This window comes from Peromyscus californicus, unplaced genomic scaffold (genome assembly GCF_007827085.1).
Source record: "Peromyscus californicus insignis strain IS unplaced genomic scaffold, ASM782708v3 Scaffold_16__1_contigs__length_79575227, whole genome shotgun sequence".
NCBI classification, from domain to species: Eukaryota; Metazoa; Chordata; class Mammalia; order Rodentia; family Cricetidae; genus Peromyscus; species Peromyscus californicus.
Window position 1 is genome coordinate 18,385,892 of NW_026294458.1, and position 27,142 is coordinate 18,413,033.

General features: G+C 42.6%; 1 protein-coding gene across 2 annotated transcripts in view; it reads left to right on the forward strand.

Annotated features, from left to right (window-relative positions):
• The first annotated feature begins 744 nt into the window (after positions 1 to 744).
• The window catches only part of Atp13a5 (ATPase 13A5), a 127,590-nt gene continuing 101,192 nt past the window's right edge, over positions 745 to 27,142 (forward strand). Inside the window, exons 1-5 of one of the 2 annotated variants that reach the window (XM_052740600.1) lie at positions 745 to 996; positions 21,830 to 22,003; positions 23,824 to 23,970; positions 24,176 to 24,246; positions 24,355 to 24,435. In XM_052740600.1, the coding sequence (XP_052596560.1) occupies positions 937 to 996; positions 21,830 to 22,003; positions 23,824 to 23,970; positions 24,176 to 24,246; positions 24,355 to 24,435 (533 nt within the window). In that variant the 5' untranslated portion in view covers positions 745 to 936. The remainder of the gene's footprint in view (positions 997 to 21,829; positions 22,004 to 23,823; positions 23,971 to 24,175; positions 24,247 to 24,354; positions 24,436 to 27,142) is intronic. The other variant, XM_052740601.1, reaches the window with a different exon arrangement.

A 27,142-nucleotide genomic window follows, 5' to 3' on the forward strand; every position in this document is an offset into this window, starting at 1 on the left:
AATTAAAAATTAACCAGTTAACCCAAGAATGGGTCCATTTTCCTACCCCCTTTGAGAAAAACATCGAATTCAAGGGTGATTATTCAGGGGGTGGAAAATTCAGGTTATATCCTTAATAATCATCTCTCTTACTCTTCTCTCCCCCTTCCAGTTTTGTGAGCTGTGGAATCCAGTTATTCCATAGTTATTCCAGAAGTCTCTTCCTTGATTAGTGCTATGATTGCGAAGAAGATGATTGCCTGTCTCTCAATGGAGGTGGCAGAAGTTACATTTACCCTTTTGCAAACATCATTATGAGCCCTTATATCATCCCTATAATTATCATTGACATTTTACATATCAGAAACCGGAAATTCAGATTTTAAGTGATTTATCCAGGGTCATCAGTAGAGCAGGGATTAGAACTTCATTCCCACCCCCTCAACCCCGATTCCAGAAGGAGTCCTACACCCCTTCCTCCAGTTTCTATTACCACTCCGTGTTCACAGATTCTCTAAATTCCACGAGCTTCCACAGCGCTCACAAGACAAATAAGACTCTGTTGCCTTGTGTTTTTAGCACGGTGGCCATTCCCAATCTTTGGTGGGGACTTTCATGGGTTGCATGTGAAATTACTTTTTGATACAACAGCTTGCCCCTGCCCCGCCCCCACCCCCCCCATCATTCCCTCAGGCTGGAGGCACTTCACATGTAGCTCGGTAAATAAACACTCGGAAGAAAAAAAAACCACACACATCAAGCAGATAAATTAGCAGACCAATCCCGTGGCCGTGGAAAGCCTTGCCTTTCTCCTTTGTTGTTGTAAAGGGCAAGGTGCCAGCGGGTTTTGTAAGCACCTGAGAGGAGCGATGACAAGCAGCGTCTGAGTCGCAGACACAGGTGGCCCTGACATTCCCTCGCGCAGTGGTCCGAAGGGACCCACACATGCTGCTCTAGATGGAGAAGAGTAAGAATGTCCATCAGGCTTTGCTCAATGAAGGAGAGGAGAATGAGCTGGTGAGTCTGCCCTCTTTTCATGTCTTCTTCAAGTGGCCAAGGGTTGGTTGCTGGGGCAGCAGAGGAGAGACCGAGGCAGCAAGGCTGCTGCTTCTAGGACCTGGAAGGGTCTGGGTCTGGTAACATGGGGGAACCTGGAGGGACTGAGCAAGATGTAGCTCTGGATGGCAGAGTCTGTGAGCAGTGTCCGAGACACTTTGCAGAGTCCTGGGCATGCGCTCCCCCATTGAGGGTTCTCCCCCGGACCACCTGGGTCACTATGGCATTGGAGAAATTGGTGAAATGGGAACTTTCTTTTCTTAGTCTCCTGTGGGCTTGTTTGCACAGCCCGGACTATGGTGATCTGGGAGGAAGTCACCGGGTTACTGAGATCAAGGGGGCCTCGAGGCACCGAGTGCTGAGAAGCGGCACCGAGTCTGAGACTTTCGCACACTCGATTTTTTTCTTTCTTTTCTGCTTCCTTTTCTTCCTTCCTTCTGCCCCTTATTCTACACTTATATAAATCTTAAAAAGTAGCCACTAAAAATGTGAAAGTTCTATAGTGTCCATTTGATGCTGAGCAGTTTATATTTATGATTTCACTTAATCCTTACAACCCAGCACTGAAGGAACTAATCCTATTTCTTAGAAAAGCAATCTGAGACCAAGGAGGTTGGGTAACTCATCCAAGGTCATTCGACAGGCTGCAAATCCAGCCCATTCTTTGCCTCTTTCTACCCCGGCTTGTCCACTCTCCAACAGTGTCTCCCATAGGGACAAGGAGAATAGGAGACGAGAAAATGGGAGACAGTTGGGAAGGGACAGCAGAGTGAACAGAGGCTGAAGTGAACCCCGAATCTTGGTTCATCTCTCAGAAAGTGTCAGTTTCCCTCTTCAGGCCTTACAACGTCTTTACCTGTAGCTCCACTATTCTCATTTGTTAATCTTATATATTTATTATATTATCAATTAATTATACTTCTTTATTAATAAGTAATTAATCTGCAGATACGCTGTGCAATAAGATGGCTACTTTGTGGTTTTTTTTCAGTGCCAGGAAAGCAGCTGGTCCAAATAAAAAGGCCTTCTGGGTGTCAAATACATGTTAGACTTAGAATTTAGCTAAAATACCCTGTTAATAATTTCCATATCAGTTACAGGTGGAAATGCTATTTTAGGGTAGACTGAGTTGGATAGAATCTATTATACGAGTTAATTCTATCGGCTTCTTTTTCCTTCTTATTGGGGCTTCTGGGAAATTAAAAATGACAAATGTAGCCCACTCTTCTGCATCACTGTACTGCACTGGACTTCATGATGGCATCATGTTTTAGAATCCTTCCCCTCTGTTCACCACTGCATGGTCTGATTTTTTTTTTCCTATAAATGAGTGGTCCTGAAGGCTTCATGTTGCTCTTACTGTTTCCTAACCGTGTGTTGCATTTGGCATTTTAGTACTCCTATTTACAGAGGCAATCAAAAGACTGAGTTGTGGGGCAGATGCTAGGTTTCCTTTGCTTTTACAGTTGAGCAAATATTTGTAGAGCTGTCCGCTGGAAACCTCTTTTGGGAGTATCATTGGGAATAACCGTGCTCTGACACCCTTACGTTGTCAAGGCATTCTGGGAGGCAGGTTGGCAATGGAGTCTCCTCCCCAAATCTTACTCTGGGGCAGGCAGCACAGCCTGCCTGTGACCTGATTCCAGCCAGTCGGTAACTGGGTGAGGTGACCAAAAGTCTGTGACTCAGTTCCAGAAAATTCCTGTCCTACAATCAACTGCTCAGTGCTATCGGGCCTGAGGAGTTCAAAGAAGGAAAGCCAAAAGCGTTGGAGCTTTCAGTCGAACAGCCAGATGATAATGTTGTGGAAATGAATTTTCTGAAAAACAACCATGAGATCAAAGTAAACCTGGGTCTGGCTTAGTGTCCACATTGAGGCTGCAAAACAGTGACACTTCGGTGTCTCCTCACTTGCTCTTCCCGCGCTGAAGGCTCTCCAGGGCCCAGTGTGACTTCTACTTACACTCACCACTTTAAGCTGACAATCTGTGGCGAGTGTGGGAGGGAATTTGAAGTGAAAAGTAGACACTGTTAGATCAAATAATAAATTCCTTCAGTCCAACACCCAGGAAGAATTTTAAGCGGATGAAGAAGGCCTGGGAATTATTCCAGGGCAATCTGGGGTTATTCTGCTGGGCCCAGCATAGCTAAAAAGCATTATGTTAGCTTGGAGAACTGAGCTCCAGCCTCATTCTTGACTCCCACTCTCGGGCCGGAATCCTCCAAGGCAGAGTGACTGAACACTGTCCTGCCATAGTTCCGGATGATTTGACGCTCATTCTGCCTGTACAATGCCTGCGAGCGTAGACACGCTAACCGTGCAGGCCATTCCTGACCTTCCCAACCTCCTCCCTCTACTTCCCACCGTCCTCACTATAACCCCAGCTCTCATTCAGTCTTTTTATTTTCTTCATTCTAAACCTGGGCCTCTCCCAGGGCCTTCCCCCAGCCCCACCAGTCACAGAGAGATTTTTTTCTCTCTTGTCAGTTTTCTTGAAGGACCCACAGCTTCACTGACAGTCCTCGAGAGCCTTCATACCACACCCACACCCCGCAAACTGTGTATCACAACGACCAGGGAGATGAGTTTTGCCTCAGGATGACTTGGGTTTAAGTTGTGGTTGTTAGATGAGTTATTTAACTGGAGTTGCTTGTCGCTGCCACTTTGTTTCGAGAGATATTAGGTGAAAAAGGCAGGAAACAGGCAGCAGGGAGTCCCAGAGTCGGGGATGCATTACAGCTCCTTCTGAGCCCTTATGGAGACATCATTGTGTTTCTATTCCAACACATGGGGATTCATGGACTCCTTCATGTGCATGTGCGTGTGCATGTGTATGTGTGAATGTGTGTGTACGTGTGTGTGAATGTGCTCACAGATTCTCTCCTGAGTTTTTGTCTATTGAACCTCCGTAAGAAGAGTGAGAATGGTATCCATGAGCGACACGTATTGTTTTATTTTTCTATGTATAAGAAAGCTTATTAAACCTCTGTCCACAAAGGTGGACATATCTGTAAGTGAAGAATTAAATTACAAAAGCAAAAGAGTTATTAAAATCCATGCCTGTAATTCCGACAAAAATATCCCAAATAGGACAAAGATGTTCATCTTTGATTTTTTTTTCCACCTGGTTGTTGAAGCTGAATGATGAATTTAAAATGGTTTAGAATTTTCGTTTTAAAAGTGAAATACTAAGCTCATATATAGCAAAATATAGGAAGGGAAAACAACGTACAAAAGACATAAAAACCATCACTTTTGGCAGACACTCCGAATCCAAAAATAGTACAAGTCTTCACATACCGTTGCTAAACCAACTTATACACCACTACACTACTCCCATCGGGTTGCCGACAGTGAGCGTCAAATACAGCACTCCAGAGGGCCCAGGCTTCTCTTTTTTAAAGCAGGCCTGAGTGGAGACAACAGTTACTCTTGGGTAGATGTTGGACGTCTGCAGGACAAACAGGAGAGAGGTTTCGTCTGTCACCTTAGCCCAGTTACCAGTAAAGGCCCAGCGCTGAGGCACACAACACTCAGAAAGAAGTCTTTCTGTTTCTCTACTGATTGGAACGTGAGGTCTTCAACAAGTTTCTTATCCTGGGGTACATTCCAGTAGATTCTGTCATGTTCTGAAACTTGAAGTGCGTTAATCGAGTCACAAGCTCCCTAGTGTCAGGTACTGGACTGTGATCTTGGTGGCTTTGGGGGACTGGATGTCAGGAATGAAGGAGCTGCTGGCGGCCTCCATCCTCACATCACAGTTGGACACACTGCCATTCCTGAGAAAATCTTCGTCAGGTCCACTTCATGCCTGTGATCCGGGCAGGTCTGGAGGCACACTGTATACACATTAGTCTCTGCGTCAGGGTCCTCCGTTGATGGGAACTCTTCATACTTTCTGAGCAGGCTCTTCACTTAGGTCTCATCAGGGTCACCAGTACCACTTCCACTCACTTGAGTCACAAATGGTTCCCTTAGACTCTCCCCTCATGCTGATACTGACTGCTTGGGTGTCAAGATCCCAAATGGGAACAACCCAAAAAAAGAAAATGGCTCTTTGGTGTGGAGGACATAGAACGGCAAGGGTAGCATTTCACATGGGGGAAATGCTTATCCCACAAACAGGAACTTCAGGATCCAGGATGCAGTCATTGCTATTCAAGTGGTGTGGAAATAGACTTTGCTGGTTGCCTGAAACCGGAACTACTTGCCCTTCCAATACAACAAGTTTTGTGAGGGTCAAGTCTAAAATATGGAGAATGCTATGACAAGAAAGGGGTTCATTTACATTGTGTTTAGGAGATGCAAATGGAAGAGGCAGGCAGATAGGATAAGTTGTATCAAGTGTGTTTTTCTTTTCTCTGATGAAAGCTCGGAAAATGGTAACTGCTTGAGTGCCACCATCATAAAGACCAAATGTATGAAGAGTTGCTAAGAAAAATCAGATGTGAATATATAGATCATTGCGTACAATGCCATACATTACTTACACCCATTAAAGGACATCCCCTCGTTCTCTCAAAAGACATCCAAAGGATCAATATTGAAAAGTACATATTGAAATATAAAAGGTAGTCCTACTGGTTTTCTAGTGATACCTGTTAATACCGTTAACAGCTTGGATGAAAAGAAGCTTATCAATTTCCATGTGACACCTGGATGTGAGGGAGAGATAATATCAGTGATGCAATCAAGATGAAAACTTCCTTTAGGCCTATTTGTGGAAGAGATGTGGTAGATACACTATAACAGGTCTCAGTAGTTCTAAATGACTAGTAACATATAGGGTGAAGCATGGCAGAGATATGGGCTTGATAGCTATGTATGAAATAGTGATTGAAGTGTTTGATTTTTACCATGAGTGAATTTTAGTTACCAGTGTGTATAGCCATAAAAATTGGTCCTAGGAGATCTTAAAACCAGTCTGTTTGACAGAATAGTAAAAATAAAAATGGTTCTGCTTAATCTGTGCTTTAAAAGTAAAGTTCCAGGAAGTTATTTTTAGTGGCTGTCTTAGTTAGGGTTTCTACTGCTGTGAAGAGACTCCATGACCGTGGCACTCTTGCAAGGGACTGGCTTACAGTTCAGAGGTTCAGTGGGGGGTGGTGGTGGCTGGAGAGATGGCTCAGTGGTTAAGAACACTGACTGCTCGTCCAAAGGACCTGGGTTCAATTCCCAGAACCCACATGACAACTCACAACTGTCTGTAATTCCAGCTCCAGGGGACCCGACACCCGGTGCACATAACGTCATCATGGCGAATGGCATGCAGGCAGACATGGTGCTGGAGAAGGAGCTGAGAGTCCTGTATTTCCTTTCAAATTACCACAGTAGCAAAACTCAGACTTTCAGAAAAAAAATTTGAGAATTTATAATTCTATACTTTCTATTGTTTCAAGAAGCTAAGGTCAGTAAGTGGCACTAGCTGGCCTACAAGGACATGCATGACCTGTGAAGAACTGAAACCCTCTAAAGCGCATAGCAGACTCCCAGTTGCCAAACACATAGAATCGTTGACTTTTTCTCAGTAAGGAATTGCAACCAAAAACTTTCTGAGGTTCCTCTTCTGATCAGTGGCACTCTTATTCCCCAAATGGCCTGTCATAGAGCATCTCACGCTGTCCCCTGGCCTTAATGTAGGGCAAACACTGGTTCTAGAAACTGCCCCTGCTAGCCAGTCAGGCATCTCTTTATCCTGTGGTCCACACTTGCTGCTGTCTCCTATTTGCTTCACCAACAAATTCAGTTTGTTTTATTTGCAAATGGAGTAATTTATAAATACAAGTCATATTTACTTTTTTTTAATAGCCAACCAAACCAATTTCACAGATTCCTAGGAAAATTAAATGATAGATAAATAGATAATCGAGGAAGATTTTACATAAGCAAAGGTGGTTCAAGACCTCCTCTTCTAGGTACGGTGGCTCATGCCTGCAACTGCAAAAAAGAGGAGCCAGGAGGGTCAGTGAAAGTTCAGAGCCAGTCTGGTCCACGTAGCAAGTTCCAGGCCAGACAGGGCAAAATTCTGTCTCAGACCTCCACAAATAAGTAAATATACACATCTAAATAAAACAAAGACTTCCTCTTCCTCCACAAAGTGCTGTTCATCGAATGAATGCAAGATATGATGGGCAAAGGTATATCTGTCTAGGCTGGTACTCAGTGATAGTATCAATTAAACATGTAGCCAAATTGAGAGAAATGGTTTGGGCATAAAGACGGTACCAATGTGATCCATCTAATGTGCATAATATTATCTTAATATTAAAAAGAACTTTGAGGTCCTGTCAGAGGTAGAGAAAAAGGCAGAGTTGTAGAAATGTCTCTCCTTGAACATGTAAAGGAATATGATGTGGTATGTCCAAACAGATGAAACAAATGGAGAATTTTTAATAAATAGGAAGGTAGTATTGGGGTTGTTGCTTGAAAATAAAAACTAAAACATAATGAATTCTTCCCTCACAGAAGAAAACAGATATCTGATCTCCTTGACCTTGACTAAAGTGACTAAAGTTGGATGTTTGCACAGAGAAATGCTCTAAGGCCATTAGAACATCCTTGCCCATGAAATAGCCAAACGTGTTACAGTTAAAGAAACCACAAACAACAAAACACAAACAGAAGCAAAAGCAAACTCAGCTGCCGTTGCTCTTTCCAGAAGGCATCTGTAGTAGGGAGAAGGCTTTTGCTATGTCTTGGACTTTGTACCATTAGGATGTAAGACTGAGTGAATGTGCTGTAAGCTGTAAAATAAAACATTCATTCCAAAGCACCTCATTCACATACTGCTGCTCCTACAGCTGTGGGATACTCAACCAAATATTTCAGATGGCTATACCCGTGGACAGGAAACAAGAATAAGAAGAGCTGTGAAAGCTGATTAGTTAGTATTCTAGACACAATGAAAATTCAGCAGCAGGAATGTCCCAAGGCAAGGAGCCACAGGGGTGGAAGGATTCCAAGAGGTGATACTTCAGGACTGCTCTCCCCAGGCATCTCATCCATCATAGAGCCTCCTCTGTTGGAAAGTGCAGGAGCTACCTATGTGAGAACAAAGCAGCACTTTAAGAAGTGCTTTCTATGGGCTAGTACCTCATCAGATACCTATTTTATACTTGTGGAAAGTGGGGCTCCGTGAAGCAACAGAGATAGACAAGATCACACGGCAGAGGCATCAGAGGCAGGATGCGCTAGTATACCACCGTATTACGTTGCTTTCTCCTCGCAAAGCTGTGTTCCCCCTCCCCCATGTGTGTAGGTGCATGTGAGTTCACGATTTAATACGCAGTTACTACGGTCAGCTAATCTTTGAATTAATTTGGTCTTTCCTCAAGCCCTTTTCTCCAGTTTCACACACCTTAAAGGCAAGTGGTGTTATCCGGGCCTCTATTTGACTTCCACTTTGACAACTTGTTCTCTTTGGGAGAAGTAAAAGATCTACTTAAGCCAGAGGATCAATCACCTTTAGAAATAACATTTTGTTCTGCATGTCGCTCGTGGCCAAATTACTCTACTGTGAGTTCAAAAGAACTAGCCACTAATCTGTGGAAATTTTGTTGAATTGTGTAGCACCCGTGACGATATTAACTCAACATGTACTGAGTGCTCAGAACACTGCAGGGACCACGGAACATGCTTTCTGGGTTGTCTTATTACTATCTCACATCTGCAGGAGGTTGTTGATTATTACCGTTCATGAAGCAGGGAAGGGAGGCATCAGAACATGTACAGTGGGCTTCCCGAGTCATACATCTGGCTAAGTAATGGGGTTGATTGGAGTTTGATTGTCTCATAACATGTCCTCAGCCTTTAACCGATATCAAACTGTTTCTGTTGTGTTTTACAAGCAGCTACATTTTTCACGTGAGAAGTCCAAATTTCAGCCAATTTAAGTCATAGTTGGTAAGTGATAGAGAGAGGAACAAAAGAAAAGAGCTTCTAGAAGGCACAGGGGTGTGGTGTAAAGAACAGGGACCGTCTTGTCAGAACTGCATAGAAACTTGGCTCTGAACTGTGACATACAACAGTCTCTGAGAAACAGCACGTGTGTGGGAGCCCGTTTTCAGGTTCCTCGTGGCTTTACCCAGCAGGTCCGCATAGAGGATGATTAGGACCACGGGCCTGAGTGCAGGTGTCTGAGATGGTCTGCACTTGGCTGTGCTGGGGGAGGAGGTCTTTTGCTCCACCCCTTGGCGTCTCTATAAAAACCCTGGGGCAGAGACAGTCAGGGCCCGTTGGAATAGGTTCCAGGCCCTCTCGAGGCTATCCTTTATTTTCTATCTGTTTAGCTCCACAATCTAAATCCTTCTATCTAATATTTCCTGCTGCTCACACTCAAGAAAACTCTGGGGAACTTGGGTTTGGTGGGTAAACGCCCCACACATGTGTGTATCTCATTGTAGCTCCTAATTCCGGGTTCTGTGTCCTGGATTTAGAGAATACAGTAAGGGCTGAGGTCCACCCCCTGGCATCTGAAATTCAGAACTCTGGTCAGAATCAAAGAAATGAAGGAATGGTGGTGTTTAGAGAGAAAACAAATGGACTCATCTGACGTCCTGCCACTACCCAGTGGTAGGTCTGGTTTCTCGACTCCTGGAATGTAGGTTGTTGCCATTGCCAACCCTGACTTGGCATGCAGCAACCGGTTACCTCCCCGTTGCCTGAAGCTCTTCCCAAACCACCCATCCACAATGTGTACCCATTGCATTGCTTACGTCTCTCCTGTCGTCACAGCCACTCCCCCAGGCATGTGCCAATGGTATTATCCAGAGGAGAGAGATGGAAACAGACTTGAGGGAATCAAAGCCCGAAATCACATGGGTAACCTGGGGGCAAAACCCGGCTTTTGCAAGGAACCATGTATAATGGATCGGGCATTCTTATCTTCCCGTCCACTTCCCTATATCTTCATTTGTATCACCTCTGGCTATTTTCCTCCCTCCCGTTTCTAAACTCCATCTCTTGGTGGACTTTACTGGTGTTGTACGATACACATCTTTAGGGGGAAAAAAAATCGAGCGGCCCTGTCTGGAGGCATAGTCATCAAAATTAAAGGATACTCGAGGTTAATTAGCATATAGGAAATGTATTATGCTAGGCTGTGATCAGAAAGCACTGGTAAGCCAGGGAGAGCATTTGAACAAAGGAATGCCAGCTGGAGCAGCAATGCTTTCGCTAGGACCTCCAGTCCCGCAGCAGACCTCATGCCCTGGGGAAAGCGGAGAAGGGATTAACAAAGGCCTCTCACCAAGGTTCATGAATGAGGCTCATTGGTCAAGGAAGCAGAAGCATCGATGCTCTTCCTCTTTGCTCAGGAAGGTGCATATTTCAGAATATTATGGTGGTGTTTATAAGTCCCATCCTTCCTTTCGTTTCTCCTGCATTTTCTCCCTTCCTGCCTCTACCACTGTTTGCTTCTCTTCCTCCCATCCCCATGCTAGTGACTGAGCTCAGGGCTTTCCTCACACCAAACAAGCTTTCTGCCAGTGAGCTTTATCTCTGGAACCTTTTGTGACTTTTATTTGGAGACAAGCAAGGCCTCATTGAGTTTCCCAGTTTAGCCTCGAATTCATTTTGTACCCCAGGCCGGCCTTGAGCTAGATCTGCCTCAGCCTCCCAAGCAGTGAGATGACATTTTGGTAATAAGATGTTCCCAGCTTAAAAAAAAAAAAAAAAAGTCCTGCAAGTATCTGTCTTAGGGTTTCTATTGTTATGAAGAGACGCCATGACTACTGCAACTTTTATAAAGGAAAGCATTTAAATGGGGCTGGCATACTGTTCAGGGGTTTAGTCCATTATCTTCATGGCAGGAGGCAGGGCAGCACACGGGCAGACATGGTGCTGGATAGGTTACTGAGAGTTCTACATCTCAGCATGGGCCTATGAGAGTCATTTTCATCCAAACCACCACAGTATCTTCACTTATCTTGGCAGTTCTTTAGTAGGGATGTGATTTTACCTCTCCTTTCATGGATGTCAGCTCCTTCCCATGAATATATCAGGGAGCAGCTACAGATTGATCAGGCCACCAAACTTTCTACTTCTCATGGAAATACTATTTATTATTTATTATTTTGGAGACAGGGCCTCGGTATGTAGCCCTGGTTGGCATGGAAGTTGCTATGTAGTTCAGTGTACCCTAAAACTCACTAAGTACTAGGAGGCAGAACCACCAAGGCATGCACCATCAAGGCATGTGGCACCAAGGCATGCACCACCAAGGCATGCACCACCAAGTCCAGACTTTTCATTTATTGGAGCTTTAAATTTGAGGGCCATTTTTCCCTTTCTCAAATATTCCCATTAAAATCATTAAAGTTCCTTCCATTTGCTTGGAACACAGTGTCATAAAAAAAAACCCACTCCACTTCTCTTTCTTTTACATCTTTTATTGCCATGCATAAATACAGTGATGTCAGTGAAGTACGGTACTTAAGCATACAGTTCAGTGGCTGCTGTCAGTCACTCCTGCTCCTTCTTGAACTGTAGCAGACTCATAAACTCCTTTTTTCCAGTACTTGATTTACTCACTGTGTTGTCTGGAATCTATTCACATTGGTATAAATATGAGAGGTTACTTTTTAAAAGTTGTTTTGTGGTATACCACGGATGATAGCACATTTATTATCTTTCTTCTTTTGACAGACTTTCCTTGACTTTCATAAATATAGCTGGTCTGAATATTATTGTTTAAGAAGCTTTCTTCTTTCTTTCCTTTCTTTTCTTCTTTTGAGACAGAGTCTCGCTGTGTAGCCCTGGCTGACCTGGAACTCATTATGTAGACCAGGCTGGCTTCAAACTCACGGAGATATTCCTGCTTCTGCCTCCCAAGTGTCAGGATTAAAGGCGTGTGCCAACACCACCCAGCTCAAGAAGCTTTATAAAGATAAATAGACATTTATCTTTCTTGTATAAAACTCCAGGAGTTGAGCAGAGTACTCATGCCTGTAGCAACACTGCCTTTAAAAACCTTTACACCAATTCACATTTCTAGTGACTTCCAGTTGAATGCTGGTTACCTCTACCAGTTGTGCCCAAACTTCACTGCCTGAAGTATTCAGTACTTTTTGTTTTAGCTGATCTGTGATCTATCACGGTGTCAGTATAACTCCAGCATGGTATGTGAGACCTCTGATTTATTTCTCTCCTGGATGGTCTCTGCTGTACTAACCTGTGACACGTCATTGTGGCCTTCATTCCTATTTCTTTAACAAAGTCCCAGGCTTCCCCTTGAAGGCTGTAGATCATTTACAGGCTCCCTGAAGTTGTCTATTCAAGTATTTCCCCCATTTTTCAGTTTTATTTCTTTTTTTATTGATTTGCATTTATTTTGTGAATTCCAAATACAAATCCCCTTTTCTATATAGGATATAAATGAACAGGCCTTATAAATGGCTAATCCATCTTCTCCAGAGACCCTTTGATGAAGCTGCCCTTAGGTTCAATGCAAATACATATATATTTTTATCTTAAGAAATGTTAGTCTACCTGAAGTTCTCTTATGTCTTCTTTCAAGGGATTTGTTTTTGCATTTAAATAAAGTGGATTTTTGCTTATGACACATAGATGAAGGGGAACCCCATGTCCCCCAGCATCCTTTCCTTCACTCCAGCCCTGCTGAGGCAAGTACCTTAAGCCTCTGAGTGCAGTGGCTTCTCCTCTAGCAGGACAGTGATGGTGTTTCAGGCCCTTTCTGTATCCTGTCCTGTCATTTATCATCCTTTTTTCCATGTCCTGCATACTGCATTTCCATAATTACTGCGGCTTTGTAGAAAGTTTCCAGTTCTGGTGATGTAAGTCTTCCATGCTTCTGCTTTGCCCTGAGTTATTTTCTTGACTACCCTACATTCTTAGTATTTCCCTAGAAAATTTAGAATCACTTAATCAGTGATCACAAAAGCACTTAGTGAACCTTTAAGTGGGAAAGTAGTGTCATTTCCCACATTCTTATCTCTTCTCGTTTATTTAGATCTTACTTTCTCAGCAGGAACATGGAGTTCTCTGGTCAAAGGCTTAGCACATCTTTCTTAGATACAGCACAATGCAATTGAATTTTTCTTGATATTATTTGTACTCAACTTTCAAATTTCTATGAATATATACTAATACATATGGGTTTTCTAAATTTACCTACCATCCTATAACTTTAATGGGTTCACTTATTAATAGTTACAATCACTCGGGAGGCAGAGGCAGGCAGATCTCTATGAGTTCGAGGCCAATTTGGTCTACAGAGCAGGTTCCAGGACAGCCAGGGCTACACAGAGCAACCTTGTCTCAAAAACCAACCAACCGAACAAACAAATACAGTTTCAATCTATCTGCACTTAAACAAATTACTTGTATGTAAATATATACACCTGTCTTTTTCTTTGCCTCTTGTACTGACTTTTTTTTTTTGGTTTTTCGAGACAGGGTTTCTCTGTGTAGCTTTGCGCCTTTCCTGGAACTCACTTGGTAGCCCAGGCTGGCCTCGAACTCACAGAGATCTGCCTGGCTCTGCCTCCCGAGTGCTGGGATTAAAGGTGTGCGCCACCACAGCCCAGCTGTACTGACCTTTTAATTCTTGCCCCTGAATGATAACACGGAAAAGCACATTGGCTTTCAAATCACTGCATTCCTCAGACAAATACCATTGGGTAATAATGTTATCTTTTCATTATGCCACTACATTATGTGTGTATATATATATATATATATATATATATATATAACATATTTTATAATTATTTGATGTATAGTGACATAGATCATATCCTATAACTTTCCTTTCAATGTGCTTATTCAACTGTCTAATAATTCTGGCCTTGTTATGACAAGTTAGAAACATTCTTTTCTTTTTTTTTTTTTTTTTTTTTTTTTTTTTTTTTTTTTTTTTTTTTTTTTTTTTTTTTTTGGTTTCTCGAGACAGGGTTTCTCTGTGTAGCTTTGCGCCTTTTCCTGGAACTCACTTGGTAGCCCAGGCTGGCCTTGAACTCACAGAGATCCACCTGGCTCTGCCTCCCGAGTGCTGGGATTAAAGGCGTGCGCCACCACCGCCCGGCGAAACATTCTTTTCTTAAAAACTTTCTTTTTATTTATTCTTTATGTCTTTCACATCATGCATCTCTATCCCATTCATTTACCCATACCTCATATCCACTCTCTGCCCTTGCAACACCCCCCAAATAAAATAAAATAAAATTTAAGAGAAAAGAAGAAGGAGGAGGAGGGGGGAGAGGAGGAGGAGAAGGAGGAGGAGGAAGAGGAGGGGAAGGGGAAGAAGAGGAGGAAGAGGAAGAGGAAGAGGAAGAGGAAGAGGAAGAAGAAGAAGAAGAAGAAGAAGAAGAAGAAGAAGAAGAAGAAGAAGAAGAAGAATTGAAAGGGGAAAATCAATCTCCTTATGGAAATGGAAGCGGTAGTGTGACAGTGAGTCACTCAGTAAACCCTTTTATCCATATGCTTTACTTGTACATGTTCATTGAAAAGAGTCATTGGTCTGGTTTCAGCTACACTATCGATGCTGGGCCCTCACTGGGACTCTTCTTGGTTATCTTGTTGTTGCCCTGTGTTATGGAGACCCTACGGCTTTGGGTCTGCAGGACCGGTCAGGACCGGTCCCTTCACAAGCCCCAGCAGATCACAGATGGAGTAGGCCAACTCATAACCCTAGTTCTGGGCTTGGGTAGTTGCAGGGTTGGCCAGCCCACCAGCTTTTCCTTGTCCTCATCACCAGGGTGAGCTCTCCTGCATTGCCCTGGCTAGTTCTCTGATGAGCAAGAGTTGGGACCAGTTCTGCTTTCACATCCTGAGGGTTCGTTCTCCCACATCTACACCTGCAGGGTCAGTTCTACTGTATTGCCCAGGCCAGGTTCAGGGTCTGCTCCCCTGAGTGCTGCAGCTGATGAGGGGCAGGGACACTTCTGCTCTTATGGCCTCAGGGCCAGATCTCCCACCTGCCTCAGGCTCTGATGGGGGAGCATTTTTCCCCCACCCATGCTGCTACAAGACAGATGGGTAATGGAGATAGCTCTCCTATGCTCACACCTTCAGGCTTGGATCACCCATACTTCTGCCAATAGGGCTGGCTCTATTGTGCTGCCCAGGTACAGGGCCTGCTCTAGGAACATCCTTATATCCTCCATTTATGAACGAGTTTGTACAAGAGCAGTTTCACTTCAACCTCGAATACTGAAAGGATTCTCAAGTCACTTTGGTTTAAAGCATAATTTAGTGATAGATTTTCTTTTCTTTGTTTAGAATTGCTGTGTTCTTGTTGAGTTTATCATGAAATGTCCTCTTCCCTCATATTTCCTTCCTTAAATATCTGTGACAAAATGTTTTGTTTGACATTAATGTAGTCACTCAGCTTTTGTTCATTAACATTTGCACACTACATTTTTTTCTTGTTCTCATAACTTTCTTATTTATATTTAAAGTGTGTCTCTTATCAACAGCATATAGTGTACCTTTTATTATTTAGCTTAACAACTTGTTTTCATTCATAGTATTGAGACCATTTATGTTTAATGTAGTTTCTGATACAGTTGGGTTAAATTTTATGCTGCTGCTATTTGGTTCCATCCATTCTGCATAGCTTCTCTTTGTTGGGGAATGCCTAGAAGGTAAAATAACCAAAATGCAATCCAGCTTTGGATTAATATGATCTACGTGCCCTTCATGTACTTTCTTTTCTACCAAGGCCAATTCTTTCTCAGCTTCAGGTGATAATTCTCTTGGACTATTTAAGTCCTTATCACCTTCTAAGGTTTTAAACAAATTATTCAGTTCATCTACATCTCTTCATTTAACATCGTACAATAGATGCCCCCAGGTTTTTACATTAATATCATACCCTCTGTTTTTAATGGCTTCATTACAGACCACTGTTCTGGTGTTTCAAAACTCATGGAACCATTGGCTAACATTTCATTCCACCAACAGTTTTGCTGTTCCAGACAATGCTGCACTGAGCATCTCTTCCCTTTTATGTGTTATTTCATCAGGGCATCCTTCCAAGTGAGGAATTATTGATTAGAGGTAGAAACATATAAATAATTCTTGATAGAATTTGGAACTTTGTCTTCCCCAAAGAGTTGTTTCAATTCAAGAGGTTATCAGCAGTCTGTGGCTCTCCTGGCTTCACTGAAGCTTTGCTAGGCTTTTAAGTCCCCTCTTTAATAAAAAAAAAGTTACACAGAAAAAACTAAACAGGCAACAGAAATATGATTATTAGTGTCACTGCTGTGTGAAAATAAACAGAAAAAATGTGTTTATGAGTGAGCTCTTTCCAGCTACGAGCTGGACTAATATTCCAATCCTAATATGCTTCTGCTTTGCACACACCTGACCCTTGACACTGACGTTTGTGAGTAACTCAGAGTGCATATCATGTCGTAACATGCAAACTGGCATATTTATGCTATTTGGCTAATTTATATTATTAACCTATAATACACAGGTAAGACCAGGAGTTATAGAAGCAGATGGAGCACAGGGAGAGGAAGAGATCTTGGAAATATTCATACAATTATGGAAATCACATGTTAAATCAGAGCCTTTCATCATTAGTATCAAACTAGGGCTGCATTACCTAGCCATGAGCACCTTCCTCGACATGAGTTGTGTAGGAGTGACAGGAACTCTCCAACTCATGCTCATGATACAGCGCATGCAAGCAGAAGCTGCCATGGCTGAGCACAGCAGCCCCATGCTGCGTGTCTTCCTAGTTCTGCAGAAGACTGAGCTGGAATTTCCCAGAGGAGAATGAGCTGCCTGAGGTCATGCAACCCATAATAAGCAGAGCAGTGACTCACACTGACATCTTACTTTGTAAACTGATGACTTTTCTACTCTGTCTTAGGGTTGCTTTCAACAACTCTTATTATACTCTTTATCTACCACTGAGTTATTAGGAAAAACTAATAAAAAAAAGGTCATATGGAAGATGAATACTTTCCCAAAGAATTAAGCAAAGAGATTTGTTATGTGATGCATGATCTAAACTGGCATAAAATCCAAGAGGTTTTTTATCATTAAAAACACTCCATAAACATAGTAAAAAAAATCTGTTGTGCTGATATTACAACTCTGTGATTTGGACATGGGAATTTAGAGTTGTTGGAAAAAAACAGCAAAAATTCCCAGGTCAGCTTAAATCCATTGTATAGCTTATACCATACGTTTATCTCTGTGTTAGTGAGTGTCCATTTCTGTGACAAAATACCTGAGGTAAAGAAGCTGCAGGAAGAAAGACTGGTGTTGGTGCATGGTTTCAGAGGTTTGGTCCATGGTTGTCTGGTTCCATTGTTTTGAAGTCTGTGACTGTGACAAGGCAGGAACATGGCAGAGAGTCCGCGCAAAGCTGCTCATCTCATGGCATCTAGAAAAGTCAGAAAACTCCTCTCCTTTTCCCCCTCCCTCTCCCTCTCCTTCTTCTCCTCCCTTTCCTTCTTCCTCTTCCTATCCTCCTCTCCCTCTCCCCCTCTCCTCTGTCTCCCCCTCCCCTCCCCTTCCTCCTTCTCCCCCTCCCCCCAACTATCTCTGTCTGTAAGATATACCATTCAATAGCACAACCTCTACTGACCCACATCCTCCAACCAGGCTCTACTCCCCAATAACCCTCTCAGCTAAGAACTCGCCAACACGTTAATCAGTTGATGAAGCAAATACATTTATGACCCAATCATCTCTCAATTGTGCTCCTGAAAACAAAGTCGTCAACACATGAGCATTTCCTGTAGGGTGACACTTTGTAACCCAACTGTAATAATCAGTGTCCCTCAGGTATTTCGAAGTACTCTAAAAGTTTGTTTTTCTGGAATATAAAACCATGCTGTGAGCCCTCATTGAAAATGGTAGAGACTGAAATTTGGTTTTAAATTACCAAGGCTATTTCCCATTAAAACAAATCTCAAATTCATTTAATTCATGACAAATATTAGCCAACCTATTATTATTTTATTTATTTATTTATTTTTTAAATTTTATAATTTGATTTAATTTTACATATCAGCAACGTATTCCCCTGTCCTCCCTCCTCCCGGCCCCCCTCCCCGCCCTCTCCCCAATCCACCCCCTATTCCCATCTCCTCCAAGGCAAAGACTCCCCTGGGGATTCAGCTCAACCTGGTAGATTCAGTCCAGGCAGGTCCAGTCCTCTCCTCCCAGGCTGAGCAAAATGTTCCTGCATAGGCCCCAGGTTCCAAACAGCCAGCTCATGCACTAAGGGCAGGTCCCGGTCCCACTGCCTGGTAGCCTCCCAAACAGTTCAAGCTAGTCAACCTATTATTAAAGGTACAAATACCCCAGCATGTTATTCTAAGAATAAGTAAGTGCCCTAGCATATATTGCAGACAGTACAACATTGTGGATAAAAGTTTTGTGGCTGGCTTGGTGATTATGGCATTTCTGTTTTGAGAACATGCAGTGGACCTTTCTGTATCAAAGGTGCTGGAATGTAAGGGTGAAGGTTCTATGTAGACACCTTCTTTTTCTTTTCTTTTCTTCCTCCTTTTTTTTTTTGAGACAGGGTTTCTCTGTGTATCCCTGACTGTCCTGGAACTCCCTCTGTAGATCAGGCTGGCCTCGAACTTAGAGATCTGTCTGTCTCTGCTTCCCAAGTGCTGGGATTAAAGGTGTGCACCACTACCACCTGGTGACATCTCCATTTTCAATGAGTTTGAAGGTGTTGTCATCAGCAATGGGGCCTTGCTGTCAGGTTGTGGAAAGCAATTTATAATTTTGGCAACAGCCTGGGTTGTTTATGGAGTCACATGGGGCCCTTTGGCCAACAACCCAATTAGATGTAATTCAGTCTCACTACTGGAAGCTTCATTTGGTGACAGCAGATATCTAGTTTGGTCTTTGTCTCTCCAATATTTGACCATTTCTTTTAGATTACCTCCATATATGTATATATTTTCATAAGTTTCCACTGTATTAGGTTTTCATACTACCCCTCAAATGACCCTTAATATTACCTGTCTCTGCCTGAATTGTCTCCCACAAACTCTACTGCCCTCCCTCTCCCCACTCATTCCTCCCATTCCAGCTCCCCATCCATATTTATCTATTCTATTGCCCTTTCCTAATGAGATCTGTTCCCTCTAGTCCAGTATTCAGTAACCTTCCTAATGCTGTGACAACCCTTTAATACAGTTCCTCATGTTGTGGTGACCCCCCAACCATAAAATTATTTCGTTGTTACTTCCTAACTGTAATTTTGCTACTGTTATGAATTGTAATGTCGATATGTGATATGCAGGATATCTGATATGTGACCCTTATGAAAGGGTCGTTTAATCCCCAAAGGGTTGTGACCCACAAGTTGAAAACTGCTGGTCCAGTCCCTTACTCTATAACCTCTCCTCTTGAGAAAGACAAATCAACAGAGGTAAAACTGCTGGTCCAGTCCCTTACTCTATAACCTCTCCTCTTGAGAAAGACAAATCAACAGAGGTAAAAGAGCCCGAGAGAGAGCAGGTTGATTATCATTGACTTCACAGCTAATATCCTCATATAAGTGGATATATACCATATTTGTCTGAGTCTGGGATACCTCACTCAGGATGATTTTTTTTCTAGTTTTATGTATTTGCCTGTAAATTTCATGATGTAATTTTTTTTCCCTAGTGGATGAGTGATACTCCATTGTATAAATGTATCATATTTTCTTTATCCATTCATTTGCTGAGGGACATCTAGGTTGTTTCTAATTCCTGGCTGTTACGAATACAACAGTAATGACTATCACTGAGCAAGTGTCTCTGTGATAAGATGAAGCATCCTTTGGGTAAATGCCCAAGAGTGGTATAGCTGGATCTTGAGGTAGATTGATCTTCCTGAGGATCCACCACACTGATTTCCATAGTGGCTGAACAAGTTTGCACTCCCCTCAGTAATAGAGGAGTGTTCCCTGTGCTCCACATCCTTGCCAGCATGAGCTGTCATTATATTTTTGATCTTAGCCATGCTGACATGTGTAAGATGAAGTTTCAAATTAGTTTTGATGCATTTCCCCAGTGGCTAAGGATGCTGAACATTTCTTTAAGTGTTTCTCAGCTGTTTGAGCTTTTCCTCTTTTGAGAATTCTCTGTTTTGATCTATACCCGATTTTTAATTGGGTTATTTGTTTTCTTGATATCTGTTTTCTTGAGTTCCTTATATGTTTTGGATATTAGCCCCCTACCAGATATGTAGTGAAAATCTTTTCCCATTCTGAAGGCTGCGGCTTTGTCCTAATGATGGTGTCCTTTGGTATTCAGAAACTTCTCAGTTTCATGAGTAATGAACTAGCAACTGATTTAACTTAAGACCCACTCCACATGATGGAACCCATTCCCAAACTGCTTGGGCAACCAAGAACCTGAGACTAGATAGCCCAGGGATCTAGGATAAAACAAAACAATACTTGTCTAAAAAAAAAAAAAAAAAAGAAAAAAACTATAGTGATAAAATGACTCCTAATGATACTCTGCTATACTCATAGATCAGTGCCTTATCAATAGTCATCATCAGAGAAGCTTCTTCCTGCAGCAGATGGGAACAAACACAGAGACCCACAGCCAGACACTACGCAGAGAGTGAGAGACCTTGGAACACTCAGCCCTAAATGGGATGTCTCCACCAAATCTCTCCCTTCAGAGCTCAGGGGACTCTGTGGGGGAGGAGGCCGAAAGAGTGTAAGAGCCAGAGGGGATGGAGGACACCAACGAAACAAGACCCTCTGAGTCAACATGAGCAAAGCTCATATGAACTCACAGAGACTGAGGCAGCGTGCACAGGGCCTGCACAGGTCTGCACCGGGTCCTCGGAGTGCACATTACGGCTTCCAGTTTGGTGCTTTTATGGGATTCCTGAGTGTGCAAACGAGTGAGTCTTTCATCTTGTGCTTTCTCTCGGGCTCTTTTACCTCTGTTGATTTGTCTTTCTCAACTTCGATGGGATAGTTTTTGTTTTATCTTATCTAATATTTTATTTTCTTATATTAAAAAAGTGAATGAATGAATGAATGAATGAATGAATAAAAAACAAATCAGTAGTGTAAAGGTTAACAACTGAAATATCACTACAAATTGGTGGTTTTTTTTTTCGTGGAGGGGGTTTTATTTTGTTTCCTTAGTTTTATTGTTGTATTGGGTTTTAGTTTTTTGGGGGAAAGAACTTACAGCTGAATGGTTAGGGAGGGGAGAGGATTTGGAAGGACTTGGGAGAGGGGAAGAATATGATCAAAATATCATTAAATTTAAAATTGTCTTAAATAATAAAAACATAATTTAAAAAGAATAAGTAAGTGCAATTGACCCGTTAAGAATCTTTCATGTCTGCAGATAGCCCATCAATTTATGTTTTGTTGGTTTAGAAAACAATACATTTATTCATACTTTCAAACACATTCAGTTAACATTATAAACAAATGTGAGCATAGATAAAGGTGGATATCTGTGGGTCATGTCTGTCTCAATTGCTTTCTTTAATATTAACAATTTCTTTAATACCTAAACAAAATAAATCTGCTTTAAAACATGAAGTGTATTATAAACACTTGAGGTGCCTCTTACAAATGCATAGAAGCAGGTAGATCTTCCTTTTTCCTTCTGTATAATGTTTAATTTCACTTGGCAGGGCAGGAGGAGGGCTTGTGTTTCTCTTTCCTTTTATTATATCCGCTGCCAGCTGCAGTCAACCTGATTCTACCAACTGATGCCAGATTTCTCTCTCATCCAATAACTCTGTATCTAAAGCGTGTATCCCTAGAATCAAAATGATGTTTATGTGACTACTGAAACATGGGATGCTCTATTTCTTATTCAGGAGGTGTTTGGCTACCATACCCAGAATCTACGGAGAGCCCTGTGCTTTGTCTCAGCCGTCCTGACTCTTGGGGCCCTTCAGTTGATGTTCTATTGGAAGCCTGAGTGGTGGGTTTGGACCAGTTGCATCCCATGCCCTTTGCAAGAAGCAGACACAGTTTTGCTGAGGACAACAGTGAGTACTTTTTTGTTATCCATTTCAAATGCCATGATCATCACAGCAGGACAGATTCTGCAGATTCTCACGTACACGTGGAAGCTATGAAGTTGACAGCTATGAAGTTGACATTATAGAATAATGATTACCAGAGCTTGAGTAGGGGAAGGAGAGAGAGAGGGGAAATGATTAGTAGGCACAAGGCTACAATTGAATAGGGGACTGACTACCTGCTAATATCTCATAGCACCATAGGATAATGTGGCTGGCAGCAAATTGTAAAAATAGCTAGTGGAGAGTGTTCTGAATGTTCCCAGCAAAAAGAAGTGGTAAATTTCTGAAGTGGTTAAGAGGCCAATTACCCTGGTTTCATCATTATATACAGTATAGTATATTTAAAATTCATTACATACCCCATTGCTGTGGGAGTGTTCCTGGGGAGACATGAATAGTTGTCTATTCATTAACAACAGACCAAAGAAATGATTTCACCCCAGTCTAGCTAGCGAACCAGTCCATTTATTGGAATTGTATTATATATTATACACACGCATACATACATCACACACACACACACACACACACACACACACACACACACACACACACACTACTTATAGGATTATGGGTGACTCATAGTAGCTGCAACACTGAAAAACCCACCCCATTCTTAGAGCTCTTTGCTTTATCTGCAAACAACTAGGAAAGTTGGAAAGTATTTTCTTTCTGGCAATTGTTAGTGCTTCTACAGCCAATGGGAGGGGCCTCCGGAATCTTGTAAATTTCAGGAACTTCTTCAGACTTGTGAGTTTTATTTATTTCCTGAGTCTTAAAGGAGAGATTTGTGTGTGGGGGGGGAGGGGGTTCGATACAGGGTTTCTCAGTGTAGCTTTAGAGCCTCTCCTGGAACTCACTCTATACACCAGGCTGTCCTCAAACTCACAGAGATCTGCCTGCCTCTGCCTCCCAAGTGCTGGGATTAAAGGCATGTGCCACCACTGCCCGGGTGGAGAGAATGTTTCAGTTCAGAGGAAATAGCTATACAAGACCCATAAATACATGCAAGTACCTTATCTCAATTAAAAACTTAAATATGACTTTTAAAGGAAAAAAAAAGTACCATGATCACATCTTCAACACTGCATCTGTGGTCTAGCAATGTCTAGTCAGTGTTTTGGAGGGAAGATCTCATCCATTCAAACAGTTTAGCTAGGCCAGAACAGGGGGAGCAAAGACTACTTTTACAGGCTTTTTGTTATCTCTTGTGCAGCCCAGGAATGCTGCCAATTCCTTCACTTCAGCTTGGGGGAGTCTCTGGTGTTTTAGGCTGATGGATGTTGCTCCTTGCCATTGCCTGGGCAGTGGTTGTCATTGTTACAACTCTCAGAGACCACACAATGTGGGAATGTTCAATTTTTAAAAATTCATGCTTTGGAGTATACTAGATAATTTAAGCTTGTAGGAATTATTTAACAGTAGCTAGAGCCTGGTGTGGTGGTGCATACTTGTGGTCCCAGCACTTGGGGAGCTAAGGCAGGCTAGCCAAGAGGTTGAGGCCAGTCTAGAATTTACAGTGAATCCCTGTTTCAAAATAAATAAACAAATAAAATAAAAAAGAAATACAATCATCTTGGAAAATTTCTAGACATAATGCTTTCCTACAAAGCTTTTTTTCCCATGTCCAGTATTTCTCAAACTTCTGTGTCTATCGGAAGCCTCTGGAAGGCTCATTGGAACAGACTATTGACTCCACTTCCTGTCAAGTCTAGAGAGGACCTAAGAATTTGCATTCTGACTGAGATCTGAGATTGTTCCTCTCTGTTTACTGACTTTTCAAGGATGAATTTCGAAGATACATCAGGAAAAAAGTCTTCTGCCTCCACTTATCCACACTAAAGTTTCCTATAAGCAAGAACCCAGCGGAACCTCTGGTGGCGGACCGCCACTCGGTCATAAACCAAGCTGTAATGAAGCCAGAATTAAAAGTAAGAGATCTTACGTGTGGGATGTTATGGTACGTTTGTGGAGACAAAATAGAGTGTGTGTGTGTGTTGGTTAGAGCTCTGACTATAACACGCTTCGGCTGGACTGATAGCTAGGTGTGAGACCCCCATGGGAATGCTTGACCAAGTCCCATTTGACGAGCTTTCCTCTGTGAATGACACCTGCTCCTTCCCACTGTGGTTGCAGCTACTATGCATCCAAGTGCAGAAAATCAGGTACGTGTGGGATTTCTTGGAGAAGCGGTTTCAGAAAGTTGGGTAAGTACGGCCTTTTCTCGCCACTACCTCGGGACACAGCTGAAGAACACTGGCTACTACACTGGTACTGTAAACTGATGTGTGGTTCCTATCCCAATGATGTTCTAGGTTGCTGGAAGACAGTAACTCCTGCTTCGACATCCACCATACATTTGGACTGGGTCTGACCAGTGAAGAGCAAGAGGTCAGGTAGGTTCGTAATGCTTGCTGAGGGGAACTCTGCTGACGTGACCCTCATTGGCGTGCTGCTGGCACAACGCTTTGGTGCCATTTGCTGGCATCAGAAAGACACTGTAAATTCTCTCCTTAGGCAAACTTATTTCAAAAGACACCAAAAGAGCAAAATAGATCAAGTAAAATGCAGCCCTTTCTATCAGGCTTGTAGAATAGGCTTTTTAATAATCTTGAGTCATTTCATAAACCTTGGCTTCTTAATCCTCCCAAATTGATGGAGAACTGGAAAGACACTGTTCAGATTGCACTTTACTGTGAACAAGCAGCTGTGGAGATAACCATTTTACCATTGTTGACTTGGCTGTGTTATTCAGTGTTGTGTATGTGGTACCTAGAATAGCCCTGGGCTCATGATAGGCATGAAGGGCTCCAGCAGGCCTGGCCATGGCAAACATAGAGCCGGCAGGCCTTGCCCTTCTCCCTTCCCTCTCCCTTGTAAACCACAGATTGCATCCCTAAAGCTAGCCACCACGCTCTATTCCCTTATTTGGACACTTTCTTATGCCAGACTCATTCCTAAGGCTGATCACAAAGGTCCAGTTATCAAAGTATTGAAGTCCAGAAATCAAACGCCCCCACTGGTTCACATAATTGATATGCCCAATCAAAACATACCACCGCATCCTAGGCCATTCTAACCCAGGCATCCCCTTTTCCTTCCTCCTCTTAAAAAACCACACCTGCAAGGCCATTTACTGCTGTTTTCTGCCTGAGTTAGAAAGCAGTCACTTTCATTTTTCTTCCCCACTTAATAGAGACTCTCTGTGAAAACATACATTTATTTAGGTAATAGTTTGTGCCTAATCCAGGGTTGGAGAGGGAGCGCCCTGGCGTGTGTGGGTCCCTTCCTTACTGAAAGGACCTCAAAGTTGTTGGCACAAGACACCCCAAGATCAAGTTCTCAGCACAAAGATTTGCCCCAGAGGGACAGAGGACAACCTCTGGAGAGAGAGGAGAAACACATGGCACATAGGAAAATGGCTCTTTATAAAGGGAAAGGGGGAAACCTCATGTTAGGATGAGGTGTTTAATTTCAACTGGGCATGTTAATTAGGGAAGCCAAAAGGGGGCTTTTGATTGCTGGACTTCAATACTTTAATAGCTGGACCTTGGTGGTCAGCCTCAGAGGATGAAGTGGCCAAATAAGGGAATAGACCTTGGTGGCTAGCTTTGGGAATGTAATCTAACAGTTCAGCAAGGCAGAGGGAATGGGGGAAGGGCAAGGCCTGCCAGAGCCATGGTTGTCAGGCTTGGGCCAGCTAGAGGAGCTCAACAGGTGTTTTGCAGAAGAAACAAATAAATGATGGTATTCACTGATTTATTATCTGTGTGTCTCTGACATGCCAGGTACTTTGCAAGGGACCAGTGATCTAAAGAGAAAGACATAGTTGTTGATGGGCGTGGGGTGGGGGTGATCATGAGGCTAGTGTCTGTAGGCTGCCGGAGATGAGGAGGAGATGTTCACTTAATGTACTAGCCAGAGGGGAAAGTCCCTGCTTCCCTCAGCTCCTGTTTGAAATGGCCGATCCTGGCGAGCCCCAAAGGAAACAGCTGAGCCCTTCTGATAATCTTAACAATCCCTTTAGTTTCTCAGACACTTTTAGGGACATTATTTGCCAGGCATCACTGTGATCCACCAGAAACATCAACTGTCAAACTAAGAAGAGACGTATTGTTTGAATGACTGCTTCTGGGCTCTACTCCCACAGCTCTCAGAGTTCTGTGGGAGTGAGAGAGTACATACGAGACAAAGAACTCTGGAATTCTAGCAAGTGCCTCACACTGCCTCTTCATTACATTTTAAATATTCATTTATTTTGTGTGCATGCATGTGGTAGCATAAGCACTACAAAGCATGTGTTCGGAAGACACTTTGCAGGAGGGAGTTCTCTGTCCTACCATGTGAGCCGCAGGGATCAAGCTCAGGTCAGCAGGCTAGGCAGCAGGAGCCTTTACCAGAACCCTTATACAAAGTCTAAGAATCATGAAGCACTGGTTTCAGTTTTTCCTTTGTGGAAATACCACGAGAAACGAAGCAGGCAACGACACCAGACAATACTGCAAAATGTCTTAGAAATGGTATCATTATGTAAGATTTCAGATGAATGTTTAATATGCTGAGATACGAAACTTTTCAAAGTCATTAAAATGAAACTTAGTTAGTAATACTTAGCGCGAAATGTTTAGAGGATTGATCTAGAACATTTTAGAGATCTTAATGATAGATGTCGAGACATTCTGCACAAGAAACCATTTCCACAAGAAAGATTCCCCAGTGGGGTAGCTAGCTCACATTTGTCCTTATTTATCAAATGCCAAGCTTTAATAAACATCATACATAATTAAATTTAAATGTGGTCCACACAGTAAAGAACTTGACAATCTAATAAGCAAGACAGAGTATGGTATCCCAAACATGAAGAATCGAGAAATAATCTCATAAGCAGAGGCATATTTTATCTTGTGGGCATGCCAGAGTGAAGGACAAAGAGAGTCGGTGGATGGGGCACATTTCCCCTGCATTCCTTAGAGTAAGCTGGGGGGCCTTTCCAGAGAAATTAAAAGTGACTGATTGATTGGACGGCATGCAAATTCAGTAACTGAATCTGAGCTCGCTTGCATTGAAAAACAAGAGCTCACTGCAAGAGAAGCAGCAAGGAGG